The sequence below is a fragment of the Anoplolepis gracilipes genome, chromosome 10 (assembly GCF_047496725.1).
Source record: "Anoplolepis gracilipes chromosome 10, ASM4749672v1, whole genome shotgun sequence".
In the NCBI taxonomy this organism is placed as follows: domain Eukaryota; kingdom Metazoa; phylum Arthropoda; class Insecta; order Hymenoptera; family Formicidae; genus Anoplolepis; species Anoplolepis gracilipes.
Window position 1 is genome coordinate 9,564,756 of NC_132979.1, and position 24,361 is coordinate 9,589,116.

Here is a 24,361-nt window from a genome sequence, read left to right on the forward strand (position 1 = left end):
GCGCGTGGTTTGATTATAATGAGTGACATTATACTGCCAAATCTCACTAACCTCTATCACAAAATAACCTTTCTCAATAGCTTTCTTTAATTCGCACGATATCCATGTACCTTCGAATTCGCGTTCGAAAGGTTCATGAGCGCACACGGATTGAGAAAATGTTTCGCAACAAGCACGACACAATGCGAATAATAATTTACCCTGCACGCGATAGGGTAATACAGGGTGAAAAAGATTGCAGGGAGGGAGTACTCTGCAACGAACGATTCCTTCGACCGAGTCGAAATTATATCCCGGCGATATTCTGATTAATTCCGCGCATTCCTCGCCTACGTATACCGTTGGATGCCCGATCGAAAAAGCACCGGTTTTCAACACATACGGGTACAGTGAACATACATCAACGTAACGTATCTTCTCCGTTCCCGTAATCTCGTAGCGCGTCACAATATTTTCCGTGCGCCCTCCGTAGAAGGAGTGTCGAGGATCGAGCGGTTCGTTGTCTAACATTTGATGATGTAAATATTCACGCATCTCAACATTTTCATTTATATCGCGATCAAAGTCGCACTCCCATTTCTCTATCACCCTGTATCCCCGTGTTCGAAGACGCGATGTCGTTGCGACGGTATGCTCATAACGTAAATCGATTGTATCTGTATGATCTGACGAAAGCGGTTTATCGCGATTGACTCGAAAACATCTCGGACAACCATGCCAGAAACATCCGTGAAATTGTAACACGTAATATTGCGTTACCCCGTTTTCCGCAGACTCGTAGTACCCATCGACAAGCGTGCCATCGGGTAAACGATATTCCCTGCTTCGCTCTGCGTGGAAAATGCGACGACCGAGCTCACGCTCCTTCCACACTAACCACTGTAAAGCTTTGCGCGACTGAATATTTACACGTCTGTAACCACCCGCAGGAATAACACCTATCTCTCTTTCGCGTAAAAAGTTTTTTCTGAATACTCTCATGCACGTAGAAGCAATAGTTGTACATTCCTCGAATGGACACACATCCCCGCGCTGTAAAAAGATTTTTCTAAAAGCCATGCACGCTTGTCTAAGAATATCTACGTCATTACGGCAGTAATCCAATATTTCGCGTTGAAAATCAAACACGTAGTTCGCACGCGTCATCTCCGAGTGCCATGCCAAAAATTTATCGCATTCTTTCACCTGCATAGAATCAGGTGAATAATATTGTACATCGGGCAGTGGACCGACATAAGATTGATTATCGATAATATTAAATAAGTGAGGAAAAATACCTTTATTCGAAATATCCGTCAGACCGAAAGCCTTGGGTAATTCGGATAAACGCATCGGCATATAATTAACACTATCGATAAATTTTGTACGTCCCACCGTTAATACTATTTTTGTTCCATTTAAAATTATTTGCGGCTCTAACGAGATACGGTTTTCCACGATATGATGTAAAATAAATTGAGCATCAAACGATTTAGCGTTATGTGCGATACAAATTATTTGTTTAAAATATTTTGTCGGACGCGTTACAAAATCTACAAATTCCTGTACGGGATTATGATGAAATATATATTCCCGAATCCCGCACCAACGACATCGCATCGAGGTTTTATTTATTTCCGCGCATGACTCACAAATTTGATGAGCGACGCAGAGCGTAGGCACGTGAATTTTTACATTCGTGGTACCTTGGAGCGTTTCATCTTGCCTCGTCTCAAAGTCATAAAACACGAATGCTACGCGGCTTTTTTTACGTGCGGGTATACAATTATTTTCACCACCGTACCTCCGTTGTTGTTGCTCCCCATTCTCTTCGATAAATTCCGCACAATAAGGATTGGAATTATCGCCGCGCCGAATAGGTAACATATAACAAAAGTGGTTCAGCGATTGTAAAGAATGACACACGGTACAATAAGCCATGTCGCATTCGTGTTGTTTATTTCTTTGAATTAACCGGCCGCAATCGTTACAAAATCATACAATTTCGCAAACGCTTTTTTGCGATTTTCCATCGTATGATTTCCGCGCGCGGTGACGCTCCAAGCACTCACGATTAAAAAATCCCCGTCCACAATTATCGCATTTAATATGTGGCGTATCTGTTTGCTCGCACGGCGGCATCGCGATACATCGCGGACATTTGTTAGAGCATCGATGCTCCCCCTTATCGGAGCGATAACTTAAATTACACGGAACGCAGTATCCTCGCCCATCCGCGGCGGCCCTTAAATTTAAAATTACGTCGAAATGCTTTATGTCCGGATGAAATAATATATTTAAGCACGTTCTTGTCTCTCGCTGTAGAGAGGCTAAGAATTCAACCCCGTTGTACAACGGTTTACCGCCCCGACCAAAAGTAACGATATTATATATCACTATAGCAATATTATCCCTGGCGAGATATTGTTGAAAGCGTTCGATTTCGGGAATTCCGCTTCTTTCCTCAGGAATCGTGACACCCGCATTCCTCGTAAGTTGCAACGCTAAGTCGCGTTGTAACACAGAGTTTTGTCGTCTCACTGCGTTCCATTTTTCATGTAACTCTCCCGTGCGCAAATTTCCACGCTCGTTAAAGATTTGAGCGGATACAAGCGCACGAGGGAAACATAAATTGTCCGAATTGGAAATCATTAAAATCGAACGCTTAACAATAATATCCCGTGTAAGTGCGTTACGTCCGCTTCCCTGAGGAGGAGTAACTTTAGAAACGCGGATATTAAACGCTAGAGCTATATCATGACCGTCGCAACTTTGCACTAACGAACTTACAAGATTCCAAATATTCTCGTAAGTCGCGAAATGGTCGGAACGATATACCTGCGGGTCCACGCGTAAAATTTCCAGAATCAAAAGTCATCCCGACGTAATCACCCGGTACGCACGAACGCGTTACGTACGTGTGAAGTTCCCGAAACGCGTTCTCTAGCCAGTTATATACATTAGTTCCCTCGGGTACGGGTCGGATACGAAAACTAATTTCGTGTCCCTCTATACCGAAATTTCTAAATTGGCGCACGTTTTCTGATAATAATACAATACTTCTAAAATTATTTTCTACTTGATCGCCAGTATATACACCCTCCTCTTCTCTTCTATCAGGCTCGTTTTCCACAGCGTCAAGTGTTTCCTCATCTGTATGCGAGTGATTTTCTTCTTCTCCTACGCGTACTTGTTGATGTTGATTTTGTTGAGGTTGTATTTTGCCGCTTCTTCCACCCCTGATCTGTACTGTGAAAAATAAGAATAATTAAATTATTTTGATGAAATATTTCGTAAAATATTTCTCTCTTACGTTTAAATTTTGTTAATAATGTAAAATTATTACGTTATTATTTATGTTAAGCTAACTTACTCGTTTTAATCTTCTCCCTTCAACCGTCTGTTACGCCGGTATATCTTTAGGGATCATACACCGGCGTGTATGAAATGTCGGAGATGATAGTTGTTGAGTAAAAGTTTTCTAGTAAAATTTTTTCAAATAAAATAAAACTTAAACGTAAGAGAAGAACTAAAGAATGTTTTAAGTTATTACCTTCTTCTATCATCGACACGTCATTTATATCTTCTTCTTCTTCTTCTTCTTCTTCTTCTTCTTCTTCTTCCTCCTCTTCCTCCTCTTCCTCCTCTTCCTCCTCCTCCTCCTCCTCCTCCTCCTCCTCCTCCTCCTCCTCCTCCTCCTCCTCCTCCTCCTCCTCCTCCTCCTCCTCCTCCTCCTCCTCCTCCTCCTCCTCCTCCTCCTCCTCCTCCTCCTCCTCCTCCTCCTCCTCCTCCTCCTCCTCCTCCTCCTCCTCCTCCTCCTCCTCCTCCTCCTCCTCCTCCTCCTCCTCCTCCTCCTCCTCCTCCTCCTCCTCCTCCTCCTCCTCCTCCTCCTCCTCCTCCTCCTCCTCCTCCTCCTCCTCCTCCTCCTCCTCCTCCTCCTCCTCCTCCTCCTCCTCCTCCTCCTCCTCCTCCTCCTCCTCAATCATTTTGCCCGATACTATTTCTGCCTCTTCATTTCCCTCCATCAGGTCTTCATTCCGTACTTCTTCGTTTGCTGCAATGTAATCTAAAAAATATTGTATTATTTCTCTTGTTTAAAAAATCTTTCGCGCTATTTTTTTTATTCGATGTAATATTTTTTACTTACTTGCAATCTGGGAGAATATGACCACTTCGTCAATCGAGCTAACTTCTCCGGAAAGCGGTTCCTCTGTGTCATTCTCTGTGTCCCCCTCCGTTAAATCGATAACAGGAGGTTCTGGAGTTAATACTATGCGTGCCCGTCCTGAAATGTACGGTATTTTAAAATTTGAAAAATAATATTTTGTTTTTCATCAACGCTATAAAATATGTGTTAAAACTTACGTGAAGGTCCCGCCTCTGGCGACGTGCCTGCTTGTCGTTTTCTGCGTAAACTTAATCTTCCGGTTCGATCTTCGTTTATTCGAGGGAGACGATTTCCTTCGACTCTCGTGATCGCGATCGGACGCGTTGAGTCTAAAAATTGTTTGATTTAAATAACATATTTTATAATTTTAAACCCGATAAAAGTAAAAATAAAAACTTACCATTCAAATTCTGGAGAAATCGATGAAAATGCAGCCGAAGAAATTCTATGTACCCACCAGCATCGCTCTCTTCCTCATCAAAACAGATTCGCGATTCGATAACTTCTCCGGCGATATTCAAAAGTTCGCGAAAATTGCAAAAATGTCCTAGGCGGAATAATACCGCGAGCACCACGCTAGGACACTCGCCAGCGAACTTTTCGAAGACGCTATAATTTTTTTCGTCGTCGCTTGTTAATCCCGATAACAATTTGTCAAATTTCTGGCCGCATAAACTCTGTGCCAGTGAAAGGCAAATTTCTACAACGTTTTTAAGATTCGACATGATAATTAATTATTTGCACTGTAACTCGCGTGATGGATAAAATTCAAATTCGGAACTTAAAATGTACTTTTTCCAATACGGAGAACCATATTTATACATTTTAAAGAAAACGGCTCTTTAGGAAGAGGGGAAAATTCTTTGATTTTGTATTGGTCGGATTGTTAAACAAAATGCGATAGGACAATACAATGCAAAACTTTCGAAAGAATGTTTTATTATTATATTTTCTTCTTTTATGATGGATTAACGGTAAGTTTAAAGAAAATTTTGGAAATAATCTATTTCCCATGTTTACATTTCTTTTTTTGTTACGTTCGATAATAAACGAATATTCCTTTTTTGTTACGTGAAGTAATCTTTATTATTTTCTTTATTTCCGCGGCGTCTCGTTATAAGAAATATGTCGTGAAAAAATTTCGGTAATCTTTATTATTTTCTTTATTTTCTCGCCGACTATTTATAAGAAATATATCGTGAAAAAAATTTCAGAAAAACCAACAAGCAATAAACGCTTATTCCTTTCTTTTTGTTACGCAAAGTAATCTTTATTATTTTTTTTATTTTCTCGGCGGCACGTTATAGGAAAAAACCAACAAGCAATAAACACTTATTCCTTTTTTTTTTTTTTTTTTTTGTTACGCTAAGTAATCTTTATTATTTTCTTTATTTTCCCGGCGGCTAGCTATAAGAAATATGTCGTGAAAAAATTTTGGAAAAACCAACAAGCAATAAATAAATATTTTTTTTTTTTTATTACTTTTATATGTGACGCAAGGTTTTGTTTTTTTCTTGGCACTCTTTAGAATTTCTTTCTCTAAATTTATATTGAATACAATTTTATTTATTTATATATATATATATATATGAAAAATTTTCTTTTATTATATTTTTTACGATTTTTGTAAAACTACGTTATAAAAATATTATTCTCTGAACTTTAGACGCAACACAGGCAAGTTATGGAGAGTAACGTACATTTTTATAATCTATTTTTTATATTGATTTAAAATTTCATACACATATAATTTTTTATTATTCTGTGCGCGCATTTTCCCTACCGCATTTCTATTTCATCTTTCTAATTTAAGTATTCGGGAAAATTAAGTTCAGTCGTTTCCTGCCATCCGAACTAGCAAGTTCAACTGTAAAAGTTCGTTGTTTTTGTTTGTATTCTGTGCGTGATTATTCGAACTTTGATTTTCTACGCAGAAGCAGCTATCATGGATAATCGTAAGGAAATTTCAAATTTCAAGAAATCCTTGTATTCAGTCAGCGCTTCTAAGTCAGAATGCAATTTCGTGGGAAAAATCGAACTGCAACGTATGTTGTTATCTACAACATATGGCCTGAATTCATCCTATACGAAGAAAATTCATGTGAGCCTTATGGCGTCGGATGGAGAGGAACTGGATTTTCTACCGATTGTTAAATTATCATCTCATAGCGCTGAAGGAATTTGCTTCGATATGGAATCGTGGCAGAAATTTCAAGAAAACATGGAACAGATGTCTTTGTACTTAAACGGTGATAAAATTAAACAGAGTACGATTATCATCGACAAAATAATTATAAATTTTACTACCGCATATGGTGCTAGAGCTGTGCTAGTAGCGTATCGCGAAAACGTGCAAGAAGATCTTCCTTCCAAAAACATCGAGGATACGAACGCAAACGGGCCTACACCGAAAAAACGGAAAACTTACAGCGTTGCGATAGTAATGCAGAGAGCAACCTTTCTGGGACTGGAAAATATAGTTGGATGTGTAAACGCTCGTTTGAATCAACTAAATTTAATTTCCAACAGTGTCAACGAATTCGCGATATCTAATGAACGAAATAGAGATAAATCTTCCTATCAATAGTAACATTAATAGCAGTATTATAAAACTTCTGATCAATAGTAATAGCAAGGAAATAGAACGTAACGTTCGCATTCAGCTAAAAGATTTATCATTTCTCGATATATACTTTGAAATAACATTTTTAGAAATAATCTCGCTTTACCTCAATCAAATTGTACATATGATAGTAACAAAACGAAAATTATAATCATTATCCCAGGAATATTTTCTTCAATTATTCATTTTGTAAAAACTTCTTGAATAATTTTGATTTTGTAAAAAATTTTAAATATAAACGTTACATATTTGTACATTTAAATCTATTCTCGATTTCTTTCACCCACTCCTCTTTCCCATTTTACATATAAGTAGTTCCGTTACTTTTATTGTTGAAAGGGGATGTTCCGCAACCTCTTTCAACAATAGGCGCTCATCGTAATATAAGACACCGATAATACTATTTCTTTCGTTGCGTTATACCATCGCGTTTGACAGAACCTGCACGTTCCTGTGTTATTATCTTTTTTTCATTTTCACAGGCATGACGTTATACGTGGTCAACTACCATGTGACGTCATTTGTTTTGACGGGCCATACCTGTCCCACGTGCAGAACGTGCTTTTCCATCCCACTACCGTCTCCGTAACCGATATCGGACCAAGAGCCATACCTGCCCCACTACGTAACATAAATGCCTTATCTAACCTTTACTCTAGTAAGTTCTTATTTAGCTCAACACACCAGGACCAGGATCAGCAATACGAAGGACCCAGGTTCAAGTCCCGAGAAAACCAGAAAATTTTTCCAAAAAATAAATTTTTCTTACCTGAGCACGAACCCTTCCCCCTCCAACCACCACTTTTTTTTCTGTCAGTCCCGGTGGTGGTGGGGGAAAACACCAGACACCCCCCGCGGTGCCCGAGGGCGCGGTGGTGGGGGTTTGTTTTGACGGGCCATACCTGCCCCATTACTACTTTACAGTTATAGAATTTTTTAAGGTAAACTTTATTTACTCTCGTTTGCGTAAAGAAATTGCTAGATTTAGCATTGATAACAGACATATTTGACATATAAATTTCTATGTTTTAAAATAATAAACTTATATCTAATTATGATATGTTTGCAGTTGTTAAAAAAAATTCCATTATCCAGAGCTAACTTTATTCCATTCCCTGATAATTACTTCCAATGTATCAAAATAATCGATAATATAATTGTCCTTTAATTATTTTTGGCCCCTGAGATTTATTTGATACTTACAAAAATGTATTCATTGCTGATCGTTTTTAATAATATTTCATCGTGCATGGGTGTATAAATCCACAAACGGTCATTCCTGATTTATAATTTATGATAATATGGATTTAAACCAAATAAGATGACTTTATTATTAGCACTGACGAGAATACTGTCATATTATTGACCCTTTTGACACATTAGATATAATTATTCTTGAAGTATTTGAAACATGATTTAAAATTAATATAAAATTAATATTAAAGATTAATATAAAATTTTCTTTGTGTACGTGATGAGTACTGCCCATAAGTGATTCCACGAGCTATTAAATAAGAACCCGTGCTCTCAAAGTAAAATCTGGGAATCATTTTTAATCATCGTTATGGATAACTTACCTTATGATCCTCCTAAGAGTTAAATCAATTACGCCAATTCCGAAATTTCGCAATAATTATCAAACAACTAATTTTAAAAAAATAGGCCAATTCAGGTGACTATAAGCGTGCGGCGAGAAGACAGCTCACTGATACGCAATTAAAACTTTGAAAGAAGCAATCTATAGTTGCATCTCAAAAAGCACACTTTTAGTTGTAGAATCCTCGTCACTCATTACAATGAGCATTTCTTTTGTCGCATGCTTATACTTGCAAAAATATATTCTTATTTAAATTAAATGCGTACATAAAAAGTAACAAATAAAGATAAAATTTACAATATACAAATTTAATTATTATAAAATCTGACGAAATCAAATAACTATAAAAAACATGCTTATTTCTAAATAGAAAATTATAGAATAAGCTTATATTATTAATATGCATCCTTAATATTTTATTTGCAAAAATTTTCTTGTAAATTACATAGAATATACTAAATATAAATTATTTTTAACTTGTCACATAATTGCTCAATTTTTTCTATGTGTGTTAAGAAACCATTACAATCTTTGAACTGTATATATTAACCTTATATAATAATATGATTAACACAATCACATTGTAATTAATAAAACTAATAATTTAATACAATGGTAAATGTATTATAGAATATAACAAAAGTAAAAACAATATTTTTATTATTTTGCAATCTTCTATCTTTAATCTATATAATCAATTCACAAAAAATTATTCTACTATGCAATGATATGCATATAAAAGAATTACAATTTAATTTATTTCTCCATTTCTGATAACATCAACTGAGCTAGTGTCGCATCTTCTGTGCTGTTTCTCAAAGACACAATATTATTGAGACAAAACACAAAGTTTGGTCTATCATTCGCCACATTCCAACAATGCTGCATCAATTCGTACAAAGTCGGTGGACAGTTGAGAGGTTTCGGCAATTTGCCTCCCGAGCGCACATACTCTAATACTTGGTCATTACTTTTGGCGGGATAAGGCTGCTCACCCAATGACATAATTTCCCACATTAGCACTCCGAATGCCCAAACATCGCTTTGTGAAGTAAATATTCCGTCCACTAAAGATTCTGGTGCCATCCAGCGAACAGGAAGGAAACCTTCTCCTCTCTAAAACATAATTTTAGCGCAATAAATCTTTTGCCAAAAACATCCACATATTTTTAAAACTAAAAATAGGTGCAGTTAAAGTTAAGTTATTTTTTCTACATATACTATACTAATAAAAATAAAAAAAGTTTCTTTTTCAAATCAATTTACAAATGTTAATATTATTACAATGTAAAAATAGAAAACAAAGTTTTATTTTCTCTTAAGTGTTTATAAGTGTATTACTTTATTTATTAAATAATTGTATATTTACTTTGCGGTAATACTGATCCTTGTAAATATCTCTAGCTAGTCCGAAATCGCCAATTTTCACAATACGATTTTCGCGATTTCTCGAAGTTATTAAACAATTTCGACACGCAAGATCTCTATGCACAAAGTGCAATTTTTCTAAGTAGCAACAACCTCGCGCAACATCTTCACACATGGCGAGTAAATCTTGCAGACGCAAAGCTTGCGAATCTAACGGATCCAATGTTCGACTCTCTCTTAAATATTCGAGTAAATCAGTTTCCATTAATTCTAATATGAGCCATGGTGAATCCGCGTCCATACAAATTCCCAACAATCTTAGAACATGCGGGTGGCGAGAATGACTCATAAACTTAGCTTCTCGAAAAAATTCCGTTATCTGTTGCGAGGAAGCATTGCTGCGTAGCATCTTTATGGCGACAGGCATTGGGCCCGGTTCTTCTAAATCCTTGACAGTTCCTTGAAAAACCTGTAAGATATTTTATAGTCAATACAAGTCGATAAAATACACGTTAAAAATAAATTTAAATTATTAACTGCTTACAAAAAATTTTAACTTTGAAATTGTTTTTATTAAAGAATGTGTCTTTATTTCAAAATTTTCTGATTAAATATTAACAAAAGTCTTCAAGAATACATTTAAGCCATAAAAAATTATTTTTTTACCTTTCCAAACGCACCTCTACCTACAAGTTTCGTTAGAGTAATTTGCTTTTTTTCGACTATGGTTAATGTAAGTTCGTTTCGATTAAATTGCAATCTAGAAGCGTACATCGCTTTAGATTGGATGTTCTCGGTTTGAGGTATTTCGTCTAAAGTTGCTAATTCGATGTTGGTCATTGTTGAAGGTGAAACTTGTTCATTGTTACTTTCTTTCCATTTTCGGTATGCTGTTAAATAACGTTATTATATACTCATTATTAATTTTACGTATTGAAAAATTAAAATTATTTTCAACAAGTAAACTATTTTCACAGAACTTTCTATACATATATAAATCTAGAAAAATATGAAATTAAAGTCTAAAGTTTATATCAAAAATACTTACAATAATACAAATGGCAAATACAATATACACCAATAGTGAGACCCGCGATCGTTGATATTATTATCAGATTATAATGCGTAGCAAATATTTCTGTTAAATCAATGACATTGCTTGAGTTACTCCAGTCTCTAAAGCCGTAAACGTTTTCAGCCCGCACGTTAAATTGATATGAATGATCCATCTGTTTTGTAGTTGCCAGTAATTTTTTGTTTCATTAAATTATAAATTCCAATCTTTTTACTTTCAATCAAATCCATTCAAATTAATTCAAATAAATTATCAATCTAATTACTCATTTTAAAATTATTTTTGACAATTAAACGTTGCAATTTATACACGTCAATTGTAAATCTGTGTTCGCAAAGGTTCCCAATTTAACTGGTACAGTTGCTAGAGGCAATACTTGTATATATTGTATTTTTATGTAAAAAGAAGTTCCAAGTGCTCCTGGATTGCTTACTTAATGAGACTACAATGTTTTCTGTACCTATTAAATCAGAAACATCTGCCAGCTCAGGATCGATCTATAGGATAATTTTTTGCATCAATTAGGAAGCTTCAATTGTTAAAGGTAACCACAAATTTAGTAATATCAATTTTGCTTATAAAAATATGCAGGCTGAAAACGCTTATGGCATTAGAGTGAATTAAGCTAAGTAATTAAAAGATTTTATATTATATACATATTTTTACTTAAAAGTTTTTACTTAAATTTTTAATTTAAAAAATTTAAGAAAACATTTCTCGAAAATAAATGCATGATAATGTAATACATTTATTTATGTTACCATGTGTTTCAAAAGTAAATTCTCCATCAGACGGCCATATAAATTCTTCCTCGTAATTGCAATATCTCAGGATCAAACGGAATTTATATAAAGTTCCTGGCAGCAAGTTTCCTATATGGTATTTTACTGTATAGTTATCTGTCTCGGTATTGTTTGCGATTTGCCATATTTGCATTTGATTTTGTTTGTACTTCAGTGTGTAATGGGTTATATTATTGTTAAGATTCCATGAAATATTTATACTATTTATACTGGATTTGCTCAAAATCAAATTATTCGGTTCCGGATACATATAAACACTTTTCTTTAAACTGTCAATGAATAAATTGCTGAAATTAACTGAATATATTCGCACAAATACCAAGTATTCCTGTCTTGGCACCAACTGATGGCTTGACATGAAAAACTTGCCATCTGTCGTACGTTCAGATTGATTGATAAGATGTATGTCGTACTCTTTTTGAGTAATTGTTTTTCGAGTGCCATTTGGGAAAAGATGTGACATCCAATGTACCTCGTAGGTCACTGCCACGCAATTAATGTTCTTAGGTGGCATCCAATAGACTACCGCCAGAGTAGGCGTTAGAACTTGAACCGTCACATTTTCCGGCGCGTTGAGCTTGCCAGGGGTAGTTTTTAGAATTATATCCTCCCCAAATTGCAACTTCATCGATAATTTATCGACATATAAATTAGTTAATGCAAATTTCAATGTGTACGTTGTGAATGGAGTTAAATTTTGTATTTCGTAAAGCCGCTTGTGTGTTTTCACGTAGAATTCGTCGAATTCGTCAAGATCATTGTTCAAACATGTCTGATAGCGCACGGAGATGATATATATAGTAGTGGGTAATTTGTATTTTTTACATCCATTAGTAGGAACCGACTTCTGAATGTTTAAGACAATGCTATTTGTTGTTATCGTCACTTGTTTCAAAAAATTTAATTGAAATTCTTTTATGTCAGGTACTAAACATTTTGTCGGGGGATGTGATTGTAAAGAATTACTCAAAGCTATAACATTATACACGTTTGTTTTTAAATTACCTACTTTTTGAACATATTTTATTTTGTTTTCTTTGCTTTTGAAAAGTGCATACTTTTTTTCTAAAATATAGATTGTTTTATTGTTGTACCAGTAAAGGTTTATCTTGTCAATCGTTAAATATAAGAAAGACATTTCATTGTTTTGAACCGTTAAAATCAGGTTGCAGTTACAACCATAAATGTCTGTTGCAATTAAGTAAGTTTTCGATTCTTGACATATCCAGTACATTAATGGTTTGTCAATATTCGTGTAATCAACCTGCATGATGATTGCGCGTTCTAATGTTTTTTTGTACGCACAGGAACATGAATTATTCTTCAAAAACGGTTTTATATTTTTTCCATTAAAATCCGATTGCATTTTTTCAGGTTTAATTGATAAATAAAATTCTAGCCAATAAAGATATCTGGAAAAAAAGCGTATTATTTTCTAATTATAAAACATTATTTTTTTATCCTTATATTGCACACGTATGCACAGAATCTATGTGATTATTAAAAATTTTTGTAATTCTACGTCAGTTTATGATTCTATAATATATGATCTTTAATAAAAGTCACCACATTAATAGAAAATTATGAAACAAATTTGTAACACATTTGCGTCCTTATTGTGCGACACTACTGAGACATGGTTGTTTTCTGTTATAATTTTCTTTGGCCACCAGTAGATATACGCTAATGTTAGTAAATATAATAATGTTTTATAAATTTAATAGCTGTGCGTGTAAAATCATTTATTTCGTCATATGAGGCAAACTTGTTAAGACCCATACAGCACAGAAAGATTGTATACAAATTGCAACAATCTTTCACCGCAATATTGCAATATTACAAATTTACTGCAAAATGTTGCTGCACCATTGCTGTGGAATTGCAGCAACGTTAAAATGCCCGCCTTTAAGAAGATTGCAACAAAATATTATAGCAATATTGCAATATCAAGAATTTTCAATATTGCATTGTTACTGCAATCGTTGACTAATGTTGCATATAAGACTTTTTGTTTCTGATACATAATTATATATGATAAAATATCAGAAGCATATACACATAAAATGCAAAAAAGTTGAACTTAAATGTGCGTAATAATCTTTTATCTAAAAAATATATTATAAATTTACATAAAATTATATATATAATTTATATATATATGTATATATATATATATATATTTACATATAATTTATTATGTGTATAAATTTATAATATAATATTTCTTAGATAAATATTATTGCAAACATTTATTTAGATTCAACTTTTTCATATTTTATATGTTTCTTATACGTTTTACTCTAAAAAATATAATTATAAAATTTTGATTTTGAAATTTTTCCGAAATATATGTTGCAACGACTGTGCTGATATTTTATAGATTTATATCTCTGCAATGTTTTTGCAATGTTTTATTGCAATTTGCAATGTTACAACGTTGCTGCAATGTAATTGCAATGATCTATGCTGTATGGGGAGAAACAAAGTTATTTTTTTTAGATAAATAAAATTTAATATACCCTGTAGGAGGCAGCACATTTAAATATGCAATCGTATTATTTCTTTGCAGAATAGTATTGTCTTTGACTATTCCAGTTTGCCACAACGCTAAGTCTAGCTTCGTAATCGTAAACCTGTCGATATATTCTATCCAATAAAGATTTCGTGTCACCCAATCGAGGCAGAGATTATTCGGGAAATGGTGGATATCAGTTATTTTTGTACAATTATTTACTTCGATTGCATTTAGATCGAAATCGCATGTCATTAATTCCGACTTATTACTGATCCAATAAATTTTACGTTCCAGTTCTAAATAAACGATTTCATGCGCTTTGTATTTTTTAAGTGGAAAGCTGATCCGCAAATCCACATCTAATACTTTCAGCGGATCAACCAACGAAGCGATGAATAATAAAGGTAACGGATTTTCTTGCATGGTGGACACATTAATGAAATTTGTGTAAGGACCGGCACCAGCTTCATTATACGCTTGTACTTTAAAGTAGTACATTGTATCAGACCTTAAATTGTATGCTTTGTATTGCAATATGCGTTGTGTAGCTGAAATATTAGCGACATGCACAATTTTCTTTAGGTTCTCGATAAACCAGTACTGGATCATGTATTTTTGTAACACTCTATTTGTAAATTTAGGTTTGTTCCATCTATGAAGAAAGAAAGCTATTTTAGTTTATTTTTTTTATTTTTAGTGAATTTTAGACAGAATTAGAGACAAAGTTGTTTTTCTATATACGAGTACAAGTAACAACTTAAAAATGTTTTACCTGAATGTCACAGAAATATTTTTCTCGTTTAATCTATTCCCAAAGTCTACGAATGCCCTGGGAAATGTTGGCTCGCTTGGAAATATGTCTGCAAATTTTAGAATTTTGTATAATTATATAAAAGAATTGAGAGTATAGATAAAATTAAATCTTTATAAAGATTTCAAAATTGTATTTAGTGTATTATAATTACGTATAAGAGTTCTGATTTCAAAAACTAAAAAAAATATAGTGGAAAAATTTCTTGAAATATAACTAAAAAAAATAGTATATTATATAATAAGTAAATTCAAGTGACAAGCATTTCTTTAAATAAAGAAAGAAATGAAAACATAAACAAAGTATGATAAAAATTAACCAATAGCTACAGTACTGATATTCAAAATAATTGAATAATACAAAAAAAAAATTTTTTTGTATTTTAAAACTTAGAAACACAATTAATATAATTAATCAAAAAGAAAAAATTTTATTCTAAAATATAACTTTTTCAGCAAAAATAAATTGTATTGTAATGAATAGAAATCTCTCAATGATTACGGTGCTTTTATCAGTTCTTGTAATATTACTGATTATTAATAAAAAATTTAAAAATATAAAATTTGTGATTGCTTATAAACGACGTAACTAGCAAAATAATGACATTAACTTTTTTTCTCTTGATACGAATTTTTTTATTTATATTTTTTATTTTTACTAACAAAAGATATTTTTTTTATTTAATTTTTATTTCTTGAGTAAGAAGTTTAAATTATTTTCATACCTTTTATGTAATTCAATTTTATTTTGATAATATTTTACATATACCCAGATAACACAAGCTATTCATTTTTATGTCATCAATTTTGAGTCTCTTTTGAAATACATCTTATAAAATGTATTCTATATGTATTTCAATAAGGACTCAAAATTGGTGACATAAAAATTAATTCTTTTCGAACAGCTTGTGTTATCTGGGTAGAGTTTGTTTTATTATACATAATTTATCAGTAGATTTTAGGAATGTAGACATGTCTGCGATAAACTCTTACCGTTTTCATTTAATATAGTCATGCTGTCAGAAGAGACGTTTGATAACATGTAGTGATCATTAATCTCAAAGGCTGAGACATCCTGTTGAAAAATATACATTATATAATTTACATTGTAAGTGTTCATCGAATTGCTTGATAAAAAATACATAAGCGATTAGATCAAAATTTATTTCGCAGATGAATATAAATCAATGAAGTAATGAAAGCAAAATTCTAAATATGAACATTAATATGCGACAGATATCTCTTTTCAACATTTTAAAATAACTATTAGCTTTGTTAATAAGGCGTCAGAAATTAAGTTAAATTTCAAAATTAAAGTAAATAATTCATATTTAAAACCGCGAACTGTTTTGCTTCACTTACGTCGATCTGTCCATTATTTGCATTTGCATTATTAGTTGTTCAACAAATTTAGTATTTAACAGAATTATGTATTTCAAAGTGTGTTTTAAAATAAATATTATATATAATGTTTTGCATTATCTTTAGAAAAATGTAAAAAATTATGATAAATAAAAAATAGCATAATAAATACGCATAGCATAGTGACAGCTATTGTGCATATTGATTTGTCTATTGGTTCTAATTGAAGGCCAATTTAAAATTTCACTGCGTCAATCTTTTACTTTGAATTTAGTAGCTGTTTCGTGATGTAATTTATTTTATCTCAAAAATTTTGAATTTCCACATCAAATTATTGTAAAATAAAAATTAATTGACTGTATGTTTTATATATAAATTAATAAATACAAATAAATATTTAAAGAAATAGAAACATTTCGAAAATTATAAAAAAATCATGTCTAGCAAAAGTATCACATATGTATTTAATGTAACAGTGTAGCAAAGAATCAATTAATTTATATTAAAAATTTTTATTATTATATTTAAATTTTAATATACCGTCTTAATTAAGTCTGATTTTATATTATATAACATTGATTTTTAAATGTATAATAAAAAACTAACAAATTGTATATATACTCTTTAATACCATTAAAACTCTTTAATTATAAATACAGTCATTAAAAGAAGTAATCTGTTATCTGCAATGTATAATATTTAGTTTTCTTTGTGTAAAAATCTCTCATTGGCATGTAGTTAGATCAAAGAAAATGAATAAAAATACTTTCCTGGGGACTTGTCGGAGTTACATCATCCTCCACATTTCCCGAAATCGCGATTGTCAATCTTATTAGTATTAACACTTTTAATGAAACACATAATGTTTTTAACATTTTTAACATAATATCTTTTTTTTCTTGTAGATGTTTATACTCGATCGCCTTTGACGTGATTCTCGACTAAAGTGACCAGTAGTAACCAATGTTTGATACGATCTCCTCAATGATTCAGATACATTAATTGACTCAATATTTCTTCACGCCTCTTAATAGATACTTTGTAACATATATAGTTTATGCTTGTATATATAAATTAAGTGTTTATTTTTTAATGTGTTATTTTTGAAGACTATTTTTCATAATTAATTATAATGATTTTTGTGATCAAATTATACATATAACTGCTGATAAATCAATAATTAGTGCATTTTATATAATTTAACTTAATTCAACTTAATACAAAATAATGCGTATAATAAATTCTATAGCATATTATAGCATACCGTATAATATATTGTATCAAGGACAGTAAATACACGCATATTCAATTTTTAATAGTTTGTTAAAATATTCAATTAAAAACATGATTGAATAATAAGAAACAGATAATATATTATTTATTATATAACTATAAATTACAGTTATAGAATTTTTTAAGGTAAATTTTATTTATTCCTTGTTGAGTAATAAAATTGCTAGATTTAGCATCGATAACAGATGACAGAACATATTTGACATATAAATTTCTATGTTTTGAAATAATAAACTTATTTATCTAATTATGATATGTTTGCAGTTATTAGAAGAAAATTCGACTTTTTAGAGAGCTACCATCATTTCAATCCAATATAATTACTTCTAATGTATCAAAATAATCGATAATGTAATTATCCTTTAATTATTTTTGGCCTCCGGAGGTTCACTTGATATTTACAAAAATTTATTCATTGCTGATCGTCTTTAATAATATTTCGTTGTGCGTATAAATCCATAAAGGATCATTCCTGATTTATAATTTATGTAAATACGGATTTAAACCAAATGAGATGACTTTATCATTAGCACCGATAAGAATACTGTCATATTATCGACCTTTTTGACATTATAGATATGATTACTCACGAAGTATTTGAATTATATGAATATATAAACTCATCTTGCTATTGTTTTATTATCAGAAATGTAGAAATCTTTTATGTAGCTTAAGAATAATAAAATAAACGTTTTATTAAGTTCTCTATAATTGACCTCTTTTTCTATAACGATGTATCAAAACATTGGTACATTTGGATTTGTACATGAATATATTATAATTTTTAGTATTTATACATTTCTGATGAATTAAAAAAAATAACAAAATTATAGTAACTAGACATATGATAGCCTTTTTCCTTCCCCTTATATATACTATAATTGTTGCATATAAACCGTTATTTTTAAGTTTATTATGCTTAAACGTTTGTACATTATTTGTGCATTTATATATTTATAACTAATTAATTGATTGCAGCTGACTAATGGAAGATTTTATATTTTTAACTTTTACAATTTGTAAATTAATGATTAATAATATATATTTTTTCATATATTTGTAATAAAAAACTTGATATTCGAGAAATATTTACAGATGAAAGAATGTATTCACGTAAATATAAGTGGTGTTAGTTCTGTAATAAGAAAAAACCTAATGATAATTCTGCACAATTAAAATTGTAAACGGCGGCAAATACAATGACTGTTGAATATAAGTACAGTTAAATTTTTACTTTTACAAAAGTCTGATGTGTTATAAGTAATTTAATATTTAATGTAAAATTGTTAATTATACTTTAATGTAACTTGCAATAAGAGATAATTTGGTTGAAATTAATATTATAATTATTATTGCAATTAGTGTAAAAATCTTTAATGTGTATTTTAATTAAGTAAATATAATTTATTAATTTATTTTATTTTTGTATTGTAAAATATTTTATAAAGTCATGATGATTCACTAACAATTCACCAATAATATAAAAAATAATAAAATATGATTTAAAATTATACCAAAAATAAATGTAAAATTTTCTGTACGTACTCCATAAGTACTGTCCATAAGTGGTATTGTAAACTATTAAATAGGAACACTGTCCTCTCGAAGTGAAAATATAAAATCGTCTATAATAAAAGCATTTTTGTATTGATTTTGACCTGGAAAACATTTTTAATCATTATTATGGATAACTCATCTTATGATCTACCTGAGAGTCAAACCGGAAATTACGCAAATTCCAAAATTTAGCAATAATTATTAAAAAAGTAATTTTAAAAAAATAGGCCAATTCATGTGAGTATAAACGTGGGGTGAGAAAAGACAGCTCACTGATACGCAATCGAAACTTTGAAAGAAGCACTCTATAGTTGCATCTCAAAAAGCACACTTTTAGTTGCTGAGTCCTCGCGATTCATAATAATGGGCAATTCTTTTGTCGCATGTTTATACTTATGCGTATATATTTCTTTTCAAATTAAATGCGTACATAAGAAGTGAGAAATAAAGATAAAATTTACAATATACAAATTTAATTATTATAAAATAATTATACAATCTGACGAAATCAAGTAACTATAAAAAAACATGCTTATTTCTAAATAGAAAATTGTCATAATAGAATAAGCTTATATTATTAGCGTGCATCCTTAATATCTTATTTGCAAAAATTTTCTTCTCATCAATTACATAGAATATGGTAAATATAAATTATTTTTGACTCGTCACATACTTGCTCTAGTTTTTCTGTGTGTGTTATTGTTACGTCCGGTAGACTTCACGATTCTTTCTTTTCGAGAGGAATGTATAAACAATCAGAGATAATGATTCTAAGAACTCTCTACGGGAAATATCAAACCGTGAGAGCTGTCACTTTAGTCGCACTCCATGAATATTACGTTACGTGGATAATAAAAATTTTAACAAACCTCCGTAAGGCGAGACCAACTATAAATAAGACAACCCAAGAAGTCTTAGAAATCAAATAAAGAATAAACATTCGAACGGCTCTCTAAATTTCAAAAGAATTTTAAATAAAACAGAGTCGCCGTAACTCGAGGCAGTTGTTTAGAACTGCAATTATAAATTTGAAACGGCGACGAAAACTTAAGAAGCATTTGATAAGAGAGCTCGCCTGACGGACCACCTAAAGTGACAGCTGTTTATTATAAATTTCTAAATAGCGATAAGCGACTCTGATGGTACCAAACTTCTCATTGGCCAAATGGAAAAATCTCTTGAACCAATAGAGAAGAAATTTTTGAGACTCGAAGTCGAAGGAAACACCTCCTAAGCATAAGGGGGCGTTAATTAAAATTCTAATTTATCCAATTGTCCAATGGAGAGGAGGTACGAATCCTAGTATAATGCGGAAGCAATGCGTCGCAACATCAGTTTTTCAGTTCTTTTCGGTATCAGAATCAGTATCAGTATATTCATCATCATCTCCATCACTATTACTCGTACGGTACAAACTGTTTTCTTCTACCTCGGCTTCGAGACGCGGAATCGATTCTCGATCTCAACGTTTAACCCTTCGGGTGTTAACAATTTCGAATATTAATACTTCCGATTCCGCGACGAGTGGTTTGCCTAATATTTAACACAGACTCTCTGTGTAGTGCGAATTAAAAATTTAAACAATAAAAGACGTCAAACATTGTAAGTGGTTGCGTGCGAATTAAAAGTTTAAAACAATAAAGAGTGTTGAACATTGTAAGTGATTGTGCCATTCAACACGAAAAATTCTATCGCTAACCAGGGGCACCTGTGAAATTCAACCGACGCCGTTAAATCCACTGCCGAGGTCCTTTTAAAACCAACAGCGTACGCAATAAGTAGTGAGTACCGACCAAATAATCTATTCTGTTGATTTCACCTCCCCCATTTAAAATTCGGTTATAGTAATTATAGTGAGACAGTTTTTTATTTTTGTTGTTCTTCATTTTATTATTACTGTTTGACCTGATACTTCTCATTTTACCTTTGTCATTATAATTAACTCCTCTTTTCGTTGTTCATGTTTATTTCCCATCCTTTTCATTTTCACGTAGCCTTTCAATTTTCTCTGCAAGTACCTGTGTATTTTGCGAAACCGGTATTTCGTGTACTGGTACAAAATATAACTAGGTCAAACTTGCAAATTCTTTTTATTTTCTCTGCAAGTACCTGTGTATTTTGCGGAACCGGTATCTCGTGTACTGGTACAAAATATAACTAGGTCGAACTTGCAAATTCTTTTTATTTTCTCTGCAAGTACCTGTGTATTTCGCGGAACCGATATCTCGAGTACTGGTACGAAATATAATTAGATCGAACTTGCAAACTCTTTCTATTTTCTCTGCGAGTTCCTGTGTATTTTGCGGAACCGGTATCTCGTGTACTGGTACAAAATATAACTAGGTTGAATTTGCAAGGTCTTTCTATTTCTCTGCGAGTTCCTGTGTATTTTGCGGAACCGGTATCTCGTGTACTGGTACAAAATATAACTAGGTCGAACTTGCAAATTCTTTTTATTTTTTCTGCAAGTACCTGTGTATTTCGCGGAACCGATATCTCGAGTACTGGTACGAAATATAATTAGGTCGAACTTGCAAACTCTTTTTATTTTCTCTGCAAGTACCTGTGTATTTTGCGGAATCGGTATCTCGTGTACTGGTACAAAATATAACTAGGTTGAACTTGCAAGGTCTTTCTATTTCTCTGCGAGTTCCTGTGTATTTTGCGGAACCGGTATCTCGTGTACTGGTACAAAATATAACTAGGTTGAACTTGCAAGGTCTTTCTATTTCTCTGCGAGTTCCTGTGTATTTTGAGGAACCGGTATCTCGTGTACTGGTACAAAATATAACTAGGTCGAACTTGCAAATTCTTTTTATTTTTTCTGCAAGTACCTGTGTATTTTGCGGAACCGATATCTCGAGTACTGGTACGAAATATAATTAGGTCAAACTTGCAAACTCTTTTTATTTTCTCTGCAAGTATCTGTGTATTTTGCGGAATCGGTATCTCGTGTACTGGTACAAAATATAACTAGGTTGAACTTGCAAGGTCTTTCTATTTCTCTGCGAGTTCCTGTGTATTTTGCGGAATTGGTATCTCGTGTACTGGTACAAAATATAACTAGGTTGAACTTGCAAGATCTTTCTATTTTCTCTGCGAGTTCCTGTGTATTTTGCGGAACCGGTATCTCGTGTACTGGTACAAAATATAACTAGGTTGAACTTGCAAGGTCTTTCTATTTCTCTGCGAGTTCCTGTGTATTTTGCGGAACCGGTATCTCGTGTACTGGTACAAAATATAACTAGGTTGAACTTGCAAGATCTTTCTATTTTTTCTGCGAGTTCCTGTGTATTTTGCGGAACCGGTATCTCGTGTACTGGTGTACAAAATATAATTAGGCAGAACCTGCAAATTCCTTCAATTTTCTCTACGGAAGCAAATTTCTCCTGAATTCCATTTTTCCTCTGGTCCTTTAATTATTTATTACAATTTATTCATTACCTCTTTCCTTTTGTGCTATTCCTTTTTTTTATTTTATTTATTTCCTTTCTTTCCTTCTTTTCTCTCCACTTCTTTCTCCTTCTCCTTCCTCTTTCCTCTCTATATTATGCATTTTAAATAATATAATTTCCTGACTTAAATTATATTAAGAACATTATAAATTGTACTAATTAGAACTGTCTCGCCGAAAATAAACGATAAGTTTTCTGAAACATTTGCGTGGGTTCATAGTGGAGCCCGTTCATCCGAAACGCCTAAAGGCTAAAGCGAAACGTCTCCGCAACCGTAAGAACCGACGTGCCCGAAGAGTTTTGGCTCAAGCGACAGCAAATTATAATTTTAAGAACAATATTTCTAATCTTAAGATAGAATTAAAGGGTCAAATTTTCCGCGAACAGTCATCACACACACACGCAGAGTCCCACCCCTTCTCCTCATTCAAGAGAGCTGAAACCACCCTTCTCATCTGACCCTTCTCCTCGCACCCCCATCGACCCCCCTCCCCTTTCATATCCAGTAATATCATCCTTGCACGAGCAACCTTCCCCATCGTTCCTCAATTTACCGGGGCCTTCTAACAAAACTCGCTCTACTTCCGAACCCCCTCCGCGTCCACCCTCACCAGCCCCTATCATTGTCCTGGGAGATTCACCCCTATCTTCCCCCCGCAATTCACCTGATTCCCAAAAGGAATCGGATGAAATTTGGGAGGCCCTTCGTGACATTGCCGAGATCGTCGTAGACCTCGAGAAAGAAAACGCAAGTCATGCTGAAAATTCTAAACACCAACAACCTCCTCGTCCTCCGCCTCAAGATCCTATCCAATATTTAATAAATAATCTCCCAAGGATCCGACATTCCCTCCCAAAAGGCTCGTATACAATCGGGCCTGGTCCTGTTGATTTGACAACATTGCACTCCATCCTTGCAACCAACCCGTCGGGATCCGTTATCCCATGGTTCCTCCCCGGTCTTAGATATCTCCTCGCCATTCCGATAGAGGCTCTCTGGAAGAAATTCCTTCCTTCCACGATTACCTTCAAGGAAGCATAATTCTTTTCCTGCCCCTTCCCTTAGAATTTAAATACTATTGTATAAATACCAGTCAGGTAACAAGTCCTTTTATTTTTCCATTTCCAATTTACCTGACTGACGTCCCTCTGAACTAATGTAACACCCGCGAACACACACGCACACACACACACTTAAGTAATTAATAAGATTAATTAATTTAATTAAAATGCCAATTTTTTGAATCTTATACATATATATATATATTTGATTTTTGCTTAATAAATGACTAAAAATTTAAAATATTAAAAATTCTAATCAAATTTATTAATCCTTTCTAACACATTCCCTGACTCCCAGATCGCACAAGGTCCCGTCCCGCGTAACAGGGATTAACTTCCTTTACCAAAAAGGGACCACCGAACGAACGGCCTACTGACCTAGTAAAAGAGACCCTCGAGGTCTTTGACCAGGTTCGGCCTTGTACAGTTCGTTCGAGTCGAGAGCGTTAAGGTTTTACGCGTTTCGACAAGGGTAAGTTCTGTCCTTTCATTATCTCTTTCTTTTCTTTTTTTTTTCGAGTCTGGATGTAACATATAAAACCATTACAATTTTTGCACTGTATATATTAACTTTATATTATAATCCGATTAACATAATCACATTGTAATTAATAAAACAAATAATTTAATATAATGGTAAATGTATTATAGAACATAACAAAAGTAAAAACAATATTTTTATTATTTTGCAATC

General features: G+C 32.8%; 1 protein-coding gene and 1 pseudogene across 1 annotated transcript; one reads left to right on the forward strand and one right to left on the reverse strand.

The window, feature by feature from the left end:
- Positions 1–6,092: 6,092 nt before the first annotated feature.
- On the forward strand, positions 6,093–6,928 carry LOC140670357 (uncharacterized; annotated as a pseudogene).
- A 2,123-nt stretch (positions 6,929–9,051) lies between these two features.
- Positions 9,052–17,270, reverse strand: LOC140670203 (proto-oncogene tyrosine-protein kinase ROS-like). The gene is made up of 9 exons (XM_072900772.1): positions 17,069–17,270; positions 15,932–16,011; positions 14,901–14,988; positions 14,133–14,780; positions 11,572–13,025; positions 10,784–10,873; positions 10,402–10,625; positions 9,737–10,204; positions 9,052–9,483 (listed from the first exon to the last, which is right to left on the reverse strand). Exons 1-9 carry the CDS (start codon positions 17,182–17,184, stop codon positions 9,124–9,126), a joined length of 3,528 nt encoding a protein of 1,175 aa, XP_072756873.1. The 5' UTR covers positions 17,185–17,270; the 3' UTR covers positions 9,052–9,123.
- Positions 17,271–24,361: the final 7,091 nt, after the last annotated feature.